The sequence below is a fragment of the Patagioenas fasciata genome, chromosome 3 (assembly GCF_037038585.1).
Source record: "Patagioenas fasciata isolate bPatFas1 chromosome 3, bPatFas1.hap1, whole genome shotgun sequence".
Taxonomy (NCBI): Eukaryota; Metazoa; Chordata; class Aves; order Columbiformes; family Columbidae; genus Patagioenas; species Patagioenas fasciata.
Window position 1 is genome coordinate 67,682,757 of NC_092522.1, and position 20,692 is coordinate 67,703,448.

At 43.3% G+C, this 20,692-nt stretch overlaps 1 protein-coding gene and 1 long non-coding RNA gene across 4 annotated transcripts in view; one reads left to right on the forward strand and one right to left on the reverse strand.

The window, feature by feature from the left end:
- Window positions 1-10,846, reverse strand: part of LOC139827582 (uncharacterized) — a 77,682-nt gene extending 66,836 nt beyond the window's left edge. For 2 of the 3 annotated variants that reach the window (XR_011738384.1, XR_011738383.1), the window contains exons 1-3: window positions 10,719-10,846; window positions 10,024-10,318; window positions 4,798-4,874 (exon numbers count right to left, since the gene is read on the reverse strand). This is a non-coding gene — a long non-coding RNA (uncharacterized lncRNA). The remainder of the gene's footprint in view (window positions 1-4,797; window positions 4,875-10,023; window positions 10,319-10,718) is intronic. The other variant, XR_011738382.1, reaches the window with a different exon arrangement.
- Window positions 10,847-10,951: 105 nt separating this feature from the next.
- On the forward strand, window positions 10,952-14,111 carry CCN2 (cellular communication network factor 2). The gene is made up of 5 exons (XM_065835370.2): window positions 10,952-11,287; window positions 11,389-11,611; window positions 11,760-12,011; window positions 12,241-12,452; window positions 12,779-14,111. Exons 1-5 carry the CDS (start codon window positions 11,237-11,239, stop codon window positions 13,073-13,075), a joined length of 1,035 nt encoding a protein of 344 aa, XP_065691442.1. The 5' UTR covers window positions 10,952-11,236; the 3' UTR covers window positions 13,076-14,111.
- Window positions 14,112-20,692: the final 6,581 nt, after the last annotated feature.

Consider the following 20,692-nt stretch of genomic DNA (forward strand, 5'->3'; position numbering starts at 1 on the left):
GCAGACATTTACAACGGGATTTCAGGAACACGAAAACACTAAAACTGTGTTATCAAATTTTCTTTTACACAGTAGGCTCCAGTGACTCAAAATGAATCAAGGCATATTTTAAGTGTTCCTTGACGTGGTTCAGAAAATGGATTATCTGCTCCTTGTAGAACAGTGGAATTCCAAACTTCTTCAGCCCCACTTCCAGTGACAGACATTAAAAAAATCCCTTAAGTTAAAAATCTTTTTCAGGCCATTCAAGACCAGTAGGTTACTGACACAAAGTGAATTTCAAAATAAACTCCCCAAATGTTTTTCCCTTCCAAAATCAAACCAGAACACAGACATGTTAAAAAAAAAAAAAAACCTAAGTTTCATTTTTTTGAAAATTAATAAAAGTGATTCACAGGGCCTATTTCATCGGGACGCCTGTTTCTAATGAAAACAACCTTTGATTAAAGCTTCCGAGTTGCCCTAGAAATTTAAGAAGAAAAGACCACAAATATTCCTGGTGAGAAATGTTCAGTTGAGAAAATGATAGGCTGTATAAACTGCCTAAGACAGATGAATAGATAGTCAGGCAGCTGCCCCCAGCTTTAAACATACACCAAAAAAGAAGTCCTGGAGATCTGAAGGGGATTTTCATAGCCAGTCCATAGTTTTGACTGGTTCTGTAAGAGGAAAACAAATATCTGACTGCCTTATATACTCTTGTAAAAAAAATACTGTCATAATTTTTAAGCGTGTTGATCATAGTTTATTTTTAGATCTGAAAAACCACAGAAACATCTCCAAAAATATTCTAAAGAAACACAGTGACCTTTCCAGCTTGGAAAGCAGAGATGTTTTAACAACATCATCCAAGCTACTGTACAGGCTGAACAAAACTCTGAGACCCCTCGATGGTCTATCAAAAAGCCTCCCACATTCATCTATATGCTATCCCATGAAAACTCCTCCCCTAAGCTTGCAAAAGTAGTCTTAACCATCAGCTTATATTCAGAAGCAGATCAAGAAGTCACCTGTCATAAGAGGGGAGCATTACTTTGAAGACAGAGAAGGAGGTTCGTGGGAAACCAAGCTGAAGGTGCTGAGGAGCAACAGCTTTACCTCCATGCTTCAGATGGGGTAGTTCACTTCAGACTGAAGTGAAATGGAGAAAGATGGTGGAAAGGAACAGCAACTCAAACTGCAGTAAGAATGGGAAAATCATGGTCAGGAAAAGTAGAAAGCTTCTAAAATGAACTAGGATTTGATACACAAATGATGCAAAAGCAGGTGAACACTTTGCAAGGTGCAAAAGGCAGAGGTGGGTAGGGAAGAAAGTTTAACCCCTTGTGCCCTGGTGATGACGTGTCACAGCTGGTCAGGCAGAATGCCACCACTGTCCATTCTATGGTCAATTTGCTGAAGCTATTTATAGCTGGGAATTCTATTATGTCTGACAGTTATCATCTCAGCCCCTACATTTACTTACTGATTCAAAACTTCCTTCCAAGCAAGAAATGCCATTAGGTAAGAGGAGCACAGACCTTTGGTCTATTTTCACCAGAAGCATTGATACTGTGGCCCCATATCACACAAATTATGAGTGCTGTACTGTCTTAACCTTTGGAGTTTATTTCTCTCCAACTTCCCTGTTATTCCCATCTTTGTTCTCCTCCAAACTTCAACACATTGGTTCACTCAGTCTGGGAATATCAAATATTCTTCAAGTCCTGCCACTATATTCCTGCTTGGCTTGCTTGGTAAATATTTGTGGGACAAAACTTCTTGTTGCTTTGGCTTTTTTTTTTGTTGCATATTAACTTTTTAAATATAAATAAGTGATGAGAATGTACCGCTCTGTGTTGGTCTGCAGGAAAAACAGGACAAATGAAGGAATTTTGAGCAAAAACATAACTTTGGCAGGATTTGTTCTGATGGTCTTCAAGATATAAAAATTCAACACCTCATCCATTCATCAACTAATTTGGCTTGAAGCACAGCATGTGTGGTTTTCTTGCTGGAATTGTATTGCAATAAAATAACCTTTTTCAAATGTCAGAAGTACATTATGAATCAGCTCTGAACATAATGTAAAATGGAGTCCATGCAAGAAGAAACCTGTGACCTCTAGTACCAGAAACACACATCTATACCTTTTCAGCTAAAAGAATGATTGAATTACGCTACAGTAACTATGTCATCCATTCATTCTATACACTGATGAAGAGTACAAATAGAAGGGCTAACACATCTAGCCAAAGTGCTGGATGCCTTAAACCCTCAAATGGGATTGCTATGATTTCCCTCAAATTCAGACTCTTTTTTTTTTTTTCCTGAAAACAATAAAGCAATGAGAAAGGGAAAGCCATAGAAAATATTCTGAAAATACAAACCACGTAATGCTGGTTTTGCTCTTCCTTTTGTCTTGGTATGCATATTGATTCTTCAAATGTTACAAAAAACACATCATGTCCATAATTAATATCTTGACACTGTGCTTTGCAGAAGCACTCTTACCAGGGTCTAGGTTTTTACATTGCTAGGTGCCTGCTTTTTCATTCTCCTATTTTTATATGCTCACATGTCACTGCCAATTTCCTCAGCCACTGTTCTAAGGAAAAAAACTTTGACAAACCAAGTTGAATGTGCTTTAGGAAAAGTAGAACAGAAGTGTAGGTATCTTTAAAAGTGAGTTAATGGGACACTGCTTCAGGTCAGTGTTCTCCAGGTTTTTATTACTGCAAGAGTCCAGATGGGTGAAATAAACCATGGTACAACCTTGAGCATGTTTCTGACTTTAAGTCTTTCTATAACTTGTGCATCATTGAAACCAAAGGAAAATTTCAAAGTTGCTCTGAATTTTTTTTTTTTTTTTCTGTTTGCATTTTTATCTCTGGTTAACTCCCTGAACTTATAACAACCAACCCTAAGAAAAAACAAGAAACATGAGGTTTAGGCACAAGTTTGCCAAATGTATAAATGTTCTTGTTATCTTAGATGTTTATTGTTGAACAAAACCAGCCTTGCATTCCTTGAGACTTTCAATATATTTAACATAGTTCCATTCAAACCTAGATACATTACCTCCCAAAAGCATAAACAAATTCCTTATGTCTTATTTGGAAATGAGACAATTATTCTCTTTTTTGTGTGTATGTTAGGCACGAGGTTGTGGAACGGGCATTGAATTTAGCCATATACTATAAACAAGGAATGTGGATTTCTCCCAGGTTCCTTTTGATGACAGTTCAACAGTCCAAGAATCACAGAACATACAAAAAGCATAGAAAAAATTCACTCAAAGAATTGTTTACCTTCCCATCCTACTTCCACCATTAAAATCAAGTAAGTAATAAACAAGTAATAAACAGCATTGGTATTTCTCATGATTGATACGTTACAGAAACATAATTTTTGCATTTCACCTTTATTTCCTCCTTTTTCCTTGCTTACTCTGTCCTGTTACAGATCTGCACACTGAGATACAGAGGATTTTCTGAAAGAATATGTGCCTGATTCACTCCTTTCAGTTGCTTTCCTGATTATTAAGTAGGTCCTGAAAATTACTTCATTCTTCCCCCAAAATTGTTGCCTAGGCTGTTCAGTGATAGAACTCTGCAACGCAGACCCAAAAAGCAAGACGCACATAGTCACTCCACCGTGCCCGTCAGCACAGCGTGTTCCTGAGCACAGAAGGATGAGGGAACATGGAGACTGGCACCCCAAGGTGCTCAGAACAGAAGCACTCAGGCTTCACTGCAAATATATCTCCTCTCTTCTTCTGGCAAATGAGTTTGCCTGTGGTGGAAAAGACCTCGCCACTGTCTCTCAGTAGTAAAGCACTGTGAAGATGGTGGGAAGGAAGCCGCCAAGCCCACCTCATCCTTGGCTGGTTCATTTTACATCACTCTCCTTGCACACTATTTCCTCTGCTTCCTTCTGTGTCCGCCCCCAACCCTTCCCACACAAACACATACGTGCACCTCTGTCCTCAGCCCTATTTGCCCTTTCCCACTCAGCACCACGGCTCGTTGTCTCTGGGTGTGAAGCTGACAGGAGGGATAAGCCCCTTTCCACCCTCCTGTCATGCTGTGCTACTCCAAAATCCCAGCCCGCTCCCTCTGCTCCTACACCTACATCCCTATCTCTGCCCACATCCCTCCTCCCCAAAACTGCCCCAGGGCCACTGGCAGGGAAGGACGGTGGCTGATGGGTGCTGCTACCACAGACCACACACTGCTGGAGCAGCTGTAGTCAGACACAGGACGACAGAGTAACCCTGCAGCCAGGGCCAAGGCATGAGGAACACATCTTCCCTCCTCATCCTCACTGCACAGGGCCTGCAGAGCATTCAGCTACTCAGGCATTAAGCAAGCAGAGCAGATTTCACCAGTGCTAGTAGTCCCACAAGAACAACCCTTTCCTATCAAGTTGGCAAAACTTTCTTCACCCTGTACTCTGCCTTGCAAAGATGCCTTGCCTCTGCCTAGCATTTTTTCTTCATTAGCAAATAGCCGTAACGTGGGAAAAGCCTTTCGTCAGACGACAGGGATTTTGCAAGTACTGTACAACTCCCACATGTCATCTTCCCTCCTGAGGCAAGAAAACAATTCAGTCACATTCCCCTTACATCTGGACAGAAAAGCTGGTTGGAATGAATAAGAAAAACAGTGTGGTTTTGCGATGCAGTGAACCATTCCGCCTGTCCCAGCTGCAGAAACCTTACAGCTCTTTCCTCCAACCAACCCTTTCATTCCTAGCACATCCATGCTTCTTTTGCACCCGTTCTTCTCCCCTTAAGGGACTGGCCAGGGTACGTACCTGGAATACACAACCCGCATCCGTTTCTTCTTGGGCAGCACAGTCCTTTGCAAACTTCTACTCCCCCCTGTGGCAGCCTGATGGCAAAAAAGAAATACAAAGCATGCTCCCAAGTCATCTACTTTCACTCCTTGCAAGCCATTTACGAAGGAAAAAAAGAAGTATACATAAGGGCCTAGATGAGGTCCCACTAAATGTAAGATGGTAAAATAAGAAAGCTGTTCCCAGTGAATTTGAAATTCAACCCTCGGGGTATTGTGAGTGACATGAGAAAAAGAGGTGGCTAGTTCATATGTGCTTTTAAAACTCACCTGAAATTTTTGTATTACAAAGTTCCTAACTCACAGAGTGAACACTGGTTAGGACATTTTTAGAATTTTCAAATACCTTGCAAATCTTAGGTAATGAAAAAAGGCAATCGATGAACTGCCTTTTCATCCCATGTCATAAATGAATCTTAACTAATCATTCAGATCTACCATGCTATTAAGGTTAGACTTTTCCACAAGATCCATCATGGATAACTTTCTCACAAGAAATGCTCTACAAATAACTTCGTAGACTCCAATTTCATAAAGACTCCATTGTCCAAAATGGTCAAAACAAACACCTAGGTACAGTAAAAACCTAACCTTGATTTCTATTTAAAACCCTTTAATAAAAACGTTATAAATGGAGTAATATGCTCAGAAACACTTGCTGTTAGTGTAAATCCGACCACTTTAACAACTTCATGCTTATTACTTCAAAGCCACTCATGGCCAAGACATTTGTAGTGACATGGTTGTAAACTTGAGACCTGGGAACCATTGCTGTTTAAAACTACTAAGTTTCCTCAATTAGTTTCTTCAGGAAATCAAATTATCTTAGAAATGCCCCCACTTCCCTGACAATGCACATTTCTTCGAGTATCTGCTTTTCTCAGCTCCGTGTGAAAAACGGTCTGACAGAGAATTTCCCACCAACACCAGAGAGATTCACATTATAAGATGGTTTTCAGACCTAGCCCGGTAGTTGTTAGATTTCACACACATCCGCAGGTCAATAAGGAAGCCACCTTGGCTGTTGTAGGTTACATCCTAGTTTCCCTGTCTGCGTCAATTGTACAGATGTATTTACACAGGTCACATACCACACATCACTTGCTGAAAAAACAGCCAGCCAAGCTGGCAGCTGAACCACGGGGAACCATTTTCCTGAAAATCAAGCAATCTCTGAAATCATACATTAATACGTTGAGGACATCACGTTCCCTTGTAGGTCAGCTGATGCGGTGTGCTTGTCAACTCCTCCATAGGCATTATAGACCTACATAACAATCCAACTCCTCTACTTTTTCAGGAAGGCCTGTGTAAACAGAGGAGCCCATGCTACACTATAACTAGGTCAGTGAATCAGATTGTATCAAAAAGGGGACACATTTCACAGATAGTGATCTCTCTTTTTCCCCAAAGAAAATGCCCTATCCATCATCCTTCAATGTACGAAATCGATCCTACCTATCGGATAACAGGGACAAATGTATTCAACAGGATTCTCCACGGTCCTCTACCTCTCCACAGCAGCAACAACATCAATTAAGAGATCCCAGAGTTTACAGCAGAACAAACTGCATTTGTTAAGTGAACTCCCTAATCTGGTCAAGTCTTAATTAAACATCAATGTCTCTCAGCTTGGGGGAGAAAAACCTCAAAACCTCAAACTTTACATTGACAGCTCCTGAGAGAAGCACCTTGAAAAACAGAAAAAAAAAATTGTATGCATTTCAGAATAAGCGTATCTGATTCATTCTTGTGCACAGAAGCCGTGACAAAATAGGAGAAAGCGTTCCTCCAGCTGTTTTCCACATGGTCCCTCTACGAGAGGGACCTCAAAGGATTTCTGGTGGATGTTCTGAATCACGTCCCTGACCATGTTTCCTCGCCAGCCAGTGACACTCATTTTTTATGAATTGTTAACCATTTACAGGGCAAAGGACTGGTTAGTGACTCACTGCAGCCCTACACTAGTTGACTTACTTCTGCAAGAGTTTGCACACCCCAGTCAAATCTGAGAAATAAACCACTGAAAGTCTCTTCCCTCCTTACTGTCTTTGCGAGCTGTGCAAGGGCTCTGCACTTCCCCACAAAAACCCCGGACACAGCCAGCCTCTGCACAGATGTAGTAAATGCTGCTCCATACACTGTTGATAAGATCTATGGCAAATTTTTCAAAATAAACCCCAAATATACTGAACCTGGGGCTTGGTAGGTAAAGGACCTTTGACTTCATGCTGCTTATAATCTGTCTTTCGTATAAATATTTTTACGTGTGCTTTGAATGCTCATTCAGATTATTCTACTTTCTGCAGTCACTTTGCTGCTTTAAGACTACACACATTCGTAAAAAATGCCAGTTACTTTTTAAGAATAAAGCCAAGAGCTTAAAGCAGCATTCTCAGTGACTCTAAAAGTAACAAAGTATTATATCTTAGAACATAAGTTTGAACGATGACGATGACGGAAAACAACAGAACTCAGAACTGCTAATGGGAATCACATCTGATGGTTTTGCTTTGCTCATACTGCTGAGTAGCTTCCGCTCAATGGAATTGGACTCCTCAAGTCCAAGTATTTTGATGGCCAACAGTGCATTCAGTGAATCTGTTCAACTAGCTCTAGCAGACAATCTGACCCAGTATCTCAAGGAACTTGGACTAGGTCCACCAGTTGAGCAGTGAACATTTCCATAGGCCCTACGCCATCCACGGCACCACCCATCTTTCTTGGTTCACTTCACTTTGGAGAAGAGCTAATGCCTCTCCTTGGTATGATGAGCTGATGCGAACTGTCACGGCTCCAAGGCGGAAGGCTTGCACCATGTGCTTCACTAATAAAGCAATACAAACGGCACAACATGCAGAACTTGCTTGACAGCTCCTGGGAGACTAAGTGTTCTATTTCGCTTTGCCTTTGTTGATTCACGCGCTCACGTGTCCCTCCAGAAAGGATGAGTAAAAGTCCAGCAAGTGGTGTACTACAGAGCACTTTCTATGCCTACAGATACATAGAAAAAGTTACCAGATGACTTCTTAGAAAGACGAATACCAGGCAACCACATTCACAATGGAATATATCTCTATTTTTGTCCTGTGTCAATTTCTGAGCTAGCAGAGTGTCTTGCTTGGAATCTGCACTTTAAGCAAAAGCCTCCTAACGTAACTTTAACTAGACCTCTCAGGACTTTGAGGTATATTTATTACCATTTTTAAGAAATATCCTGGTGAGCGTTTTGGGAAAGGAGCTAATTGGCATACTAAATCTGAGGCAAGCCAGAAATGTCTGAAGCCAGCTACAAGCCTACCATGATGATAAACAGCTCAGGGTCCAGATGTCCATATATGGCAAGACTTCCTATAAGACTGACAGTACTGTATGTGCATTGCGTATGGTTCTTGGATCAGATTCACATTCCTTGGATGTGTTTCTCTGGGAGCTTTTGATTTCCGCTTTGAGGGCTGGCTCAGACCTCCAATTGCTCTTACAAAAAAATATCTGTGACTGAAAGTTGAAAATGTGCAAGATTCTTTCTTTAAGTACACAAATACTCCACGTCTAGCCACTTTCCTGTAGTCTTGCCAGGTTTTCAGGATGTCTGATACCTGATCAAGTGACTTTTTGGGGGGAAGGAGGTAGAAAAAAGAAGGAAAAACACAAGAGAGGAATGTAGCATATCCACACCTGTACATTTTATAAGACTTCACCAAAGGATCTATACCAACTGAAGCTGATGTAGACACACACATACCATATATAGCTGTGTAAACAAGTCTGTAAGGCTGGTGTAGTGAATTCCTAGTTTCAGCAGAAAAAATATACTATCTTAAAAGCATGTGCTATACAAACACCTGCATGGAAGTCAAAATTAGTGCATTTCAACCGTTTTATGCATCAATGCCAAGATGTACTTCTCCAACCCACAACATATTGTCCCACAACGAAGGATAAGCTGAAGACCCATAGGACTCTGAAAGAACTGCCTTTGCTTCCAGATTCCCTTCACCCTTGTGCATACCTGCACATGCCCAGACGTGGTACCTGAGGAATCACATCTAACAGCACAGAAACCAAAATGACAAAAAGGCAAACCTGATGGACCCTGATTCCTGCCCACCTTCATGGATTCATACAACTGGTGATTCAGTGGGCTAATGCCTGATTCACAGAGGTGCAAGACTAGAATTAGTTCTGAAGTCCAAATGCCTATTTAAGTATTTTTTTCTCTGGGCAGCAAGTGGATGGGACTTGCTGTACTTGGCCTGCAGTGTGAGGACATAGGACAGATTTATCCTTTAATTTTGGATTTCCTGGCTTTCTGGTGGTTTGTTACTTTTAAGCATACTTTTTCTGTCAGTGAGATTCTTAGGTTTTGTTTAATAAAATTGTTTCTTTGAAAAAACCTCTTACATGGAAAGTTATAAAACATGTCTAGAGCCTCTCTCCCTCTGATGTTCTCCTGCCATATTTAGGCATTTAAAAAAGGCATTCTGTTTACCTGGTTACATTTGCATTTTGGTATGCATGTCATACATAGTTTGGTACACATATTATTTACCCAACACTGAGGCCATTGGAGTCCTTCAAGTAAATACAGATTTCAGCAGGCCTCATGGGTTTGGGAACATATATTATTTACCATAACTGTTCCTCTGGGACTTTTTTTTTCTTTCAGAGCCAATCTGATTTCTTTTAATGGAGAATTTCAAGTAGAAGAAACAACATCCAAATGACTTAACCAGCCAAAGTACAGTGCTGGCAGAATATAAATAACAGCTTTACAGTACTATATATCCTACTGGGACTTTAAACGAAAATGTTCTTTTTTCCCTCATGAATCCTGTGCGTACATATTGCTGTATCATAGAGTGGAAGTATGCCTACATATGGAGGGATGGAAAGAAGTGGGGATATGGCAGTGGGAGAATGCCAACATGCAAAAGATGGTATCTTTTAAGAGATTCAGCAGATTTAATTTTGTCTAATGAGATGAATAAAGCCAGTCTCTCTCACTAAACACTAATATACTTCTACAGGTCAGAAGCCAATACACTGGCATTCTTTGCGTTAAAGCAGAGGTCAAACAACATGACATCACTGAATATTGAAATGATACACGGGGAGGTGGGGGGAAAACATCCTCCAGGTTTTTTAAAAAAAAAAAAAAAAGAAAGAAAACCATAACAGTTACCTGGAATGATTTAATACAAGCCACAATGCTTAGGTCTCAGGTTCGGCTAAGTACAAACCACAATGTTAAGGTTTTGGCTGAGTGCAGTGGCATCCCAGTCTCTTCTTGTTGCAGCCCCAGGGCGGACCATCAGCCAGGTTGGGAAGCAGGGATGTGCGAGGAACGTGTCACTTAGAAATGACAGCTGCACACAGGCAGTGGGAAAATAATAGCCACTTCTTCCACACTTCAGACTCCATCCGCCGTGCCAAATATTTCTGAGTAAATAGGCACTCTCTCTATTCATAGAGAGCATCTATTAGGGAAGGAACACATTACAAATATCCAGTATGATTCAGTGGTACATAGAGTCAATTTATACCCGGTAGCGTAATTATACCTTTTTTTGGCGGTACCAAAGCCCCGGGACCGTTCGCCATCAGGCACCCCGAGGCCAGGGCCCCGGTGGCCGGCCCGGGGAAGCTCGGTGGGCTCGGGCAACCCCCAAAACCACCCGCCTGCCGTCCCCTCTGCCTGGGGGAGGGACAAGGGAAGAGAACAGAGGACGGGAAATAGCGGATTCCCCCGGCCGCCCCTGGCAACCGCCCCGCCGCCCCCCTCGCCCCTTCCTCCCGGACCCGCCGCCCGCCTCGAAATAACGCGCTGCCAGGGGGTGAGGGGACGGCCGAGAGCCGCTGGTAGCGGCGGTGACTCACATTTAAAAAACATCAGGATGAAAAATAAAAAGATGTTGCGGGGGGAGGAGGGGAGGCGTGCGCTAGGGTGGGGGGGCGCACAGACGGAGGAATGCGCGAGTCAAGGGTCAGGGCCGCTCCGGGGCGGCGGCGGCGGCGCGGGGCGGGGCGGGCGGCGCGGCGCGGCGCGCAGGAATGCGCGGAATGTCGCTGTTTGTCCGCGGCTCCATTCAGCCCATTGGCGAGGCCGCGCCGCCGCCGCGTATAAAGGGGCGGCCGTCCCGGCACTCGGCAGACACACACAGCCACTCTCCTGCCGGACTCGGAAGGAGCGGAGGAGAGCGGAGCCGAGCCGAGCAGCACAGAGCAACCCCGCCCGCCGACCCAGCGCACATCGCGACAGGCCCGTCCGTCCAGTGTCGCTGAGAATTGCCCGGCGGAACACTCACTTCGGCTCACCTCGCCTCCCCTCCGCCGGACAACCCGACACCGCTGCCTGCTCGACGCCGCGCCGCCCACAAGCCGACGACCGCCGCGGGATGGCCCCTGCCAGCTTCGCCGTAGCCCTTCTCCTCGCCCTCCTCAACACGGTAAGTGCCGCTGCCCGCGGCGCCGCCACCCCTGCCCTGTCCTGCGCGGTGCCGGTGGCGGCCCTGACGCGTCTTTCTCTTCTTCTCCCCGCCGCTCGCAGGAGGCGCAGGGCCAGGAGTGCAGCGGGCAGTGCCAGTGCCCTGCGGGACCCGGCCCCACCTGCCCCGCCGGCGTCTCCCTGGTGCTCGACGGCTGCGGCTGCTGCCGCGTCTGCGCTAAGCAGCTGGGCGAGCTCTGCACCGAGCGCGACCCTTGCGACCACCACAAGGGGCTCTTCTGCGACTTCGGCTCCCCCGCCAACCGCAGGATCGGCGTCTGCACCGGTGAGTGGGGGCCGGGGCTGCCGCCTGCCGGGGAACAGGGACGGGAGGTCTTGCCGGGCTGGGGTTTGGGGAAGGGGCAAGCCGAGGCTGCGGCCCGGCCCCGCTGCACCTCCCACCCTCCTCACTCTCCACCTCCTGCCCCTCGCAGCTCGGGACGGTGCCCCGTGTGTCTTCAGCGGCATGGTGTATCGGAGCGGAGAGTCCTTCCAGAGCAGCTGCAAGTACCAGTGCACCTGCCTGGATGGGGCGGTGGGCTGCGTGCCCCTCTGCAGCATGGACGTCCGCCTGCCCAGCCCTGACTGCCCCTACCCACGCCGGGTGAAGCTCCCTGGAAAGTGTTGCGAGGAGTGGGTCTGCGACGAGGCCAAAGAGCAGACTGCCGTGGGACCTGCTCTCGCTGGTGAGTGGGGTTCCCTCTGTGGATGGCAGCCCTGGGGGAAGGGGCGCGCTGTAAGGAGGTCGGCAGCAGGGGGATGAGTTGACACAGGACACGCAGCTGGAGTGCAGCAGTTAGTGGGTTCACCTCACAGATAGCTCTGGCTGCTTGAATTTCTAAGGAAAGGGAAGAGAACCTCTAGCAGGGCATGAGATTAGACGGTGGTCTCATCCTGGTTGTCTGTCCCCTGCAGCATACAGACTGGAAGATACTTATGGTCCAGACCCAACAATGATGCGTGCCAACTGCCTGGTGCAGACCACTGAATGGAGTGCTTGTTCCAAGACCTGTGGCATGGGCATCTCAACCAGGGTCACCAATGATAATGCCTTCTGCAGACTGGAGAAACAGAGTAGACTGTGCATGGTCAGACCTTGTGAAGCAGACCTGGAGGAGAACATCAAGGTAAATAGTCTCATCTTTATGTATGGTCTACTTAGGATGCTTCCACCCAGTAGCAAAACCTTGTGTCTTACCAAAAAAGTGCAGTTCTGACAAGTAGTCAGTTTCACGTGGTTTACCTTGAAATTTGACTTTTGCTGCAGTGGTGAACCATGTAAAATTTAATGCCCTTAATTTTCTGTCATGCTGTGTTATGGCACTATATAAGACACTCTTGCTTAATGAATATATAATAAGGATTACCATGTTTGCTTGCCCTTAGCTTGCAAACTTCATGCTGTGTGAAAGCGTAGCTTCTAAACATTTCGTATTCCCTTATATCCTAACAGAAAGGCAAAAAGTGCATTCGCACCCCCAAAATCTCCAAGCCTGTCAAGTTTGAGCTGTCTGGCTGTACCAGCGTGAAGACCTACAGAGCTAAGTTCTGTGGCGTCTGCACCGATGGGCGTTGCTGCACACCCCACAGAACAGCCACCCTCCCCGTGGAGTTCAAGTGCCCCGATGGAGAGATCATGAAAAGGAAAATGATGTTCATCAAGACCTGCGCATGCCATTACAACTGCCCTGGAGACAATGACATCTTTGAGTCTCTGTACTACAGGAAGATGTATGGAGACATGGCATAAAGCCAGAAGGAGACGCTAACTAGATTCTCAACTTGAACTGATTTGCATCTCATTTTGTAAACATGATTCGATAGCACAAGGTATTTAAATCAGTTTTTTTTCATTTTCAACAAACTGCTCCATGTGACTTAAGACAACTTTTCTACTGATCCCTAATGGTGGTTTGAAGAAGAAGGTAAAACGGACAGTGGGACCACAACAAGACACAGCTTCAGAACACGCTGTTTGTGAGGTGGTGTGAAGGGGTTAAGGGAAATAGGCAGGAAAAGCAGAGTTGAGCAAACACTCCCTTAATGTGGTACAGTGTGCTTCGTCTAGTAGTGCAATTGAGAAGGAGACCCCATTAGCATCTTTGCTGGTGCTGGCTTAGTGACAGCAACAGTTGGAATGCAAACCCTCGCCCAGCAAAGTGCTAAATAGAAGGTGTTCTGTTAGTCAGGACAGTAATGTTTCAGCTCTGACACTGATTCATATGACTTGGTCAACAAGAATCAGAATCATGTCTATTAGACTGGACAGCTTGTGGCAGTTAATTTACCTGTAACAAGCTACTTTTTATTAATATTGTAAATACTGTATGTATATATATTTGTACAGTTATCTAAATTAATTTAAAGTTTTGTGCCTTTGTTTAATGCTTCGACATTTCAATGATAGCCTTCTTTTTTGGAACAAGATAGGTAGGATTTAAAGCTTGTCTGACAATGCATTCAAAGCATGAAATAAATACTCTAGTGGAAGTTGTTCAGATTGGGCTAAATGGTGAGTTGATGGTGATCCAGTTGGAGACTGAGTTGAGGTGCCTGTATCCTTACAAAGCACTCATCTGGCAAAATACATTTACTTCCACTTAATTGAACAAGTGGCTTTATCAAAAATGGCTCTTCTGTAGCTCATCAGTCTTTCCACTCGAGCATTTGTTTCTGTCTTTGACTATGACTTTTTTTGGACAGTTTATTTGTTGAGAAGTGTGACCAAAAGTTACATGTTTGCACCTTTTTAGTTGAAAATAAAGTATTTATATTTTTTATACAAATGGCTTGGTATTTCATTTACCTTTAGTCTTCACTGTTTACATATTCCTAAAAGGGCTTGCCTTTGCATTAGATGAAAATCAATAATGCATGGTGGAGATTTTTGTCCAGAGGTACATACACTCATGAATAAGCTGATGATTTATGGTTATTTATTCTGTTGCTAGTGAACCAACTGTAGTTTGTTACTCTTCTGAATTTAGAATGGAGCACAGGGCCAGACTTGCTTTGCTAAGCCCAGTATTGCATTAGGAAGTGCAGCAGGCTCCTCCTGTGTCACATGTGGTGGTTTTAAAATGAGCCAGCTGGTCACCATAGTATTCAACTCCTGCTGTAATACTCCATGCAGCATACTTAATTTCATTGACATGTTCTGTGGGTTAAGATGTGTTTTCAGCTACAGCAAGGAAAATGGTTTTTAAAGTATCTGCTTTGCAGTGGCTCCTGACTCTAGAGTCAGACCCAGAAGTACAAAATTTGGTAAAAATATCAGTGAAGAACTATTGAGTTGTATTGTAAAAATCACAGCATAATACAGGTTGGAAGGGGCCTCTTAGATCTTCTGATTTAACCTTTATGCCAAGTAGGACTCATTTTGATGTGGTTTTACTTCAGTTAAGACTTAGTATGGTGTGGCAGACAGAGTACTGAACTCAGATGCAAATACCTGGGTTATCTTCCTACTTGGTGACCAGGGGCAAATAATTTTACGTGACAGTTCTGTCTATAAACTGTCCATTGACAAACTCTTGCAGGCCCACAGATGAGAAGTCTTGTAAGAGCTACACATTTTCATAATGATTCAAATGTTCCTTTCAGATCAGCAAAAACAGGATAGAGACTGTATTGAGTCACTTCCCTCATTCCCCCAAAGCTAAAAGAAAAGCTTCAGTCCTGTGCTAGGTCCTACAATAATAACAGACTTTTTTTTGTCCCTTTATTAAGATGAGGGGATTCTCTGAATTTAAAATTAACCTTTGCACTAGAAGCATTAGTTCTTGTTTTTCAGAAACCAAACCAAACCAAAACAAAACATGTACTCTCCAACAAGAATCCTTTTCAGGCGAACAAGTTCAATCTGGAATTTCCCAGTGGTGAAAGAGTGTTAGCTTACAAAAATGTCCATCCTTCCTTAGCACTTTCCAATCCCATTGATTTCAGCTAGCATTAGCAGCAAATCAGCATAACACCAGCTTTGACTAATGACGGACAACAGAGCTCTAAACAAATGGGAAGTCAATGAGATTTGTGCCAGTGGCCTCACCAGGCCATAGAAGCATTTCCCCTTCCTCTAAAAAATATGAGGAATTCTCCTGGCATGAGGAAGTGGCTTTCTATGTTCCATATGAAATAGTTTTGGGTAGCCTCTGGCTCTTACACTCCCTGAGGCTCTCTGGCATTTTTTCTCCCTCTATTTTTTTTCAGGTTATGAATATGATGCAGCCGTTCAGTTCACCCTGGAAACACTTCAAACACTCGTAGAGCCACAAGGACTGGTTGTCCAACCGCTACTGTGGCTCCACCCCCAAATAACAAGAAAACTCTCACTTCTAGTTCCAGCAAGAACAGGACGTACATGTACTTCATTCATAGCCTTCACTATAGAAGCTCTCAGGGTCAGAACAGAAGGAAGTACAATATACCTGGCAGGTTGGGACTAATGCCCTTGAGAGATGGGGTGTATATGATGCTGCTCAAGCCCGTTCATTAACAACTCTGCCCTGCATTCTTTTACAAATCGATATCAGACATCATAGTGAATGGCCATTCCTTATCACATCGAGCTCTTGTGCCTCATCGCTGGTTCATGGTATTCACTCAGGTTCTGCTCCAGGCCCTCTGGGGTGTGGCCTTTATCTCAGACACCTCAGATGCACAACACTGTGGCCTCCCTGGTACCGTCTCCCAGCTGTGCCAGGTGTACACAGCTACAGGGTCAGAGAGCAACAGCAGTGCTCTGGTTTAAGAAAGGCCACCTGTAATTAGACATCCACAAAGTATCTCCCCAAAACAGCACGAGACCACAATCCTGTCCTCTGCCTGGTAATGCAATGATGCAGGTGCTTCACCTGCCATCTGACAGATGATCACACTGCTTCACAGGTCAAGGGGAAGGACAAAAGAGACCTCCTGTCAGAATATTTCAAAGGCAGTTTGCTGTTGCCACTGTGATTTAAAATAAGGAAGTACACTGCATATGCAAGTTGTTGCTCTCCCCTTGGTATATCAAGGATCATAAATCTCAGCTATGACTGCATTATAATGATTTGCACTCTTTTTTTCCAGGAGCACAAGTAGTCTTCTGACAGAAGCATACATTCATAGGTGTTAAACCTTTGAAGGTTTTATCTCTGAAGGTAAAGAAATTTAAATACTTTGTCATTAGGTCTTCTAGAGTTGTAGGTAGGCATCATATTGTTTGTAAGACTTTCTTTCAAAGGTATTGATGGAAAAAAAGAGCCTTTGTGTGGAATTTCTGGCATCTTATATGAAGGTTAAAATGTGGGCCTTTCAACTGTAAAGATGTTTCCTGATTTAATTCTTTGTGCCGAAGCTGCATAGATGTAGGAATAAAAACTTGAGTTCTGAAGTCCAAAGTCACTTACATGGGAGAGAACATTGGTTCATATTCCTTCCAAAATACCTTGCTTTGTAAGTTTGCTTTCGGATGTTTGAAGTTTCACAAAAAATGTATTGTGCAGGTTTGCTGCTGTACATATTCATATATAAAAGTATATTCATTCAAATGACTACCTCCTTAAAATGGATCTCCAGCAATACTAGTAACGCAGTTGGTAACAGACCACTGTAAAGTCAATAGTCATTTAATAAATGATACTCAGTTAACCATTAAACAAGAATTCAAGGTGGCTGGAGACCAGAGTATCAAATAATTTGTGAAATATCTCTAAGCCATCATATTTTAGATTTTTGTATCACAACACTTTTGCATGAATTTGCAGCTTAACTTTCTAACACAATACAGATGTGAACAACAGACACGGATTATAGCCCTTTCATATGAAATAAGCTCTACTCTCCAGATGGAAATTTGTCAGATTCCTTAGAGCTAAGAAACATCCAAAAGACGCTAGTTAAGAAAATCTTCAAGAATGAGCCACTTTTAATGATCCATAACCACACAGGAACAAATAAGTCTTTGAACGGTATCCAGTTGTTTGTCTCACACAGACAGGGACTCAGCTGAGAAAACGGACTTTTGGACACCACCAGAAACAGCATACTCTAACTAGATCATTTGTATTTTCTTTCATGCAGCATAGCTTTTTCAGACATCACACTTGAAGAAAGCACTTGTACCATTACACTGAAAAGGTCATTAGATGTAAGAAGAAACAGTAATATTCTTACCTAAACATCTAATAATTCAACCATTCTGACTTTTCACCCTACTAGCAAAAACCGAAGTTCTTTAAAAACAGTGCTTAAATGTGGCTTTAACTGATGTTATACTATGCCTACATATGGAAGTAGTTAGCAAGAAGTTGGGATGAAATACCACTGTAAGGCTTTGCCCAAAACCCAAGAAGAATCCGAGAGAGGAAGTAGCTCAGTTAACTTATTTTTCCTCTCATTTTCCACTTTTTTTCCTCCCTGCAGTTCCTTTGATTCATGCCCATAAATGGACATACCAAAAGCCACCACATTCTCACAGTGTTTTTCAGCCTGCCTGGAACCAGGAAATACCAGGAATTTCTTCAAGGAACCTGTTCCCAAACTTTACTGAAGCCTCCAACACATTTAGTGTTTGAACAGAGTTTAGGAGCATGACTAAGGTCCCATCTCCTCTGTGCGGCCCAGTGTTGCTCCTGCATGGGAGAACAGCTGTTTGCCGTTCATGATGCTGGCCACGGCCTTTCCAGCTCTTCTCTGTGCTAGTCCAAGCCCACACCCCCAGAGCAGCAAGTATGGGGCCATTCTGAGAAGTCCCCTCCAGAAACCTCTGACTGTGTGTTGTGGCAGCATTCCTCAGCTCTTCTCTGTCATTGGGGCAGTGCCAAATGCAGGAGTATTTACATTTGCTAATGGTAAGTAAATCCAACCCTAATAGTAATATAATAGTGTTTATGCTGTGAGGAACAAAGCATTTTACAGCTTCACGAGCAGGACCAAAAGGTTGCTAACGCGGTACTGCAGTGTAAACACAGTACAGCAGTAACTCCATTCATTACTTGGCCCCATTAATTGAGCCACTGCATGAAAGAAATGCACAATCCAAAGAAATGTTTGTTGTTTTAAATTACTCCTATTAAAAGCAGGTATTTAACAGCTTTCAGCAGCTATTAAATAAGTTTTCCTGCTCCTGAGCTAAATGCTAAGAATCAGCTTTTCAGCCAGTTCTCAGGACTTAGGTCAGCCTAGCTAATTGACATATTTGCAGTCACACTGGTTTAGACCACCTGTGGCCCAAGTCCTGAGGCTGTACAAATTTAGGGGAATTGCACAGGGCTGTCTGCCTGGGAGGGCTCCCAAGAGGCCACAGGCTGGCCTCTGTGGCATTTGCTGGGCAATAAGCACCTGGTGGAGCACAAATTGCACACAAAAGTATTCTGTAAAGAGCTAAAAGCACAACCTACTAGAAAAATGATAAGCCTGTGTATCTGGTAAATTAATGTAATGGACTAGAATAGAAAATAGATCTGAAATACTGTTCATGCTTTAGACAGCATAACATCTGGGGAGGTATTAGATATAATCTTAATACACTGTGATATAGTATGGTGTCAACTATGCTTTCTTAATTACGTATTTCTTGAATTATGCAATTAGAAAAAGAAGTCTTTATTCTTAACCAAAGAAGACATTTGTTGTTTTCTGATGAGAGATCATCTCAGCATGGACTTTCTGATCTGTCATACCACTATGCTCTGAAGAAACTTCCTCTGCCCTAACTCTCGGGCTTTAGTTACACCACACGTGCCGAGCCATTCACTGATCCAAGAACAGGTGTGGCCCGGTTGCTCTGCTGTCACCAGCACCAGCCCCATGTGGAGAGCCTAGCAGGAGGAGAGAACTGCTAAAACAAGAGAAAACAGGTCAGCTAGACAGATGAGCATCCCTCTGGGTTTCAGCTTCACAGCCAACAAGAGCAAGACAGAAAAATAATACTATGTAAAATTTGCACCTTCTTATCTGTGAATCAAGAGCAAGAGAGAAATGTGTATTCAATTAAAAGCATGAGAATAGTCGAGGACCACTACACACTGTAAAGCTAGGGAGGAAAAGTACACGGTCTTGCTGAGAAAATACTTATTTTCACATATTTCCTATTTATGCCACCCTGAGGAAAGTCAGTGTTAGAGTTCATTGATCTCAGTGAAAAAGAGTATTTGTTTTGACTTGATTCTCAAGAACACCATGCGAGCAAACAGGCAAAGCAATGGAAATGTGTAAAAAGTCACATTTGGCCTTTTCCGTTTATACATATTGTTCTAATCCTAGGCTTTTTCTGAGGTCAAAAAGTCCAAAGTTAATAAATTGATCAAGCTTCTGAAATTTAATGTGGTAGGGGTTAGTGAAGAAGGCCAGCTCATCTAATCTTGGGAACTGCCACGATTGTCTATCAGTGGGTTTTCCCATCAGCATTGTAGCTGTAGTTGCCCATGTGGGGAAATCTGCTCAACTGAGGTTATTCTTCTGCATGTGACTCCAAAGATTTTTATAAGATGGCATAGAAATGAAGTGTTTTTTTCCTTCCATTGATCCTTCCAGCCACAGCTTCATAGACGGTAAGTAACCACTTTGGAAAGCACTACACAGATCAGAACATGCCCCAGCTGGTGATCCCAAGCAGATCCCAGCATTGCTAATGCCTATGAGAAGCCACCTGGGATCAGTATTGCAAGGGAAGGCAACATTTGGCTTTGCTTGCTGTGTTATAGGCTCAGCATTGCCGCTCATGCTTGTGTTCCCTAGCAGTATCAACAGCACTACAGAAGTGCCATTTTATTTTACAGTTGTTTGACTAGATATACAACAAAATGCTGTTAGAGAAGAACTGGCAATGGTACCCACCTTGAGTAACAACCAGAGTACCAGACTCTTAGAGACAGTCAACGCAGGATACATCTAGTGCAAGGATATCCTCTAAGGCCTAACCTTATACACACACACACACACACACACACACACACACATACATCCCCATTGTAGCTTTCTGTATTATGGAGTTATTTTCATGAGGATGCAGTTATAATATAAATGTGTCATCTTATACAATATTCCACTCTACAAATGTGAGTGTGCTCATTCTACCCTTTGGAAAACTGTATACAACTGGGACTTTCAGTTCTGGCTTTTCTGACTTCTTAAAGTATATAATGAACACAACAAAGATTGGAAATAGAGCCAGCCTTCAGAATGCAAGGAGTGTCTGGGTAAAAATTCATTTTCTGTATGAAGAATTAACAGACTATCTACAAGCAAGACTCTTCTATCCTTAAGAGTGCTTTAATTTCATACAGTTGAAAAGAGAATTAGAGACTATTTATGTAATGTTTTCTCTGGCTCCTCTATGGCATTCTCCACAGACCTTATCACAAAACAATTTAGAAACAATATG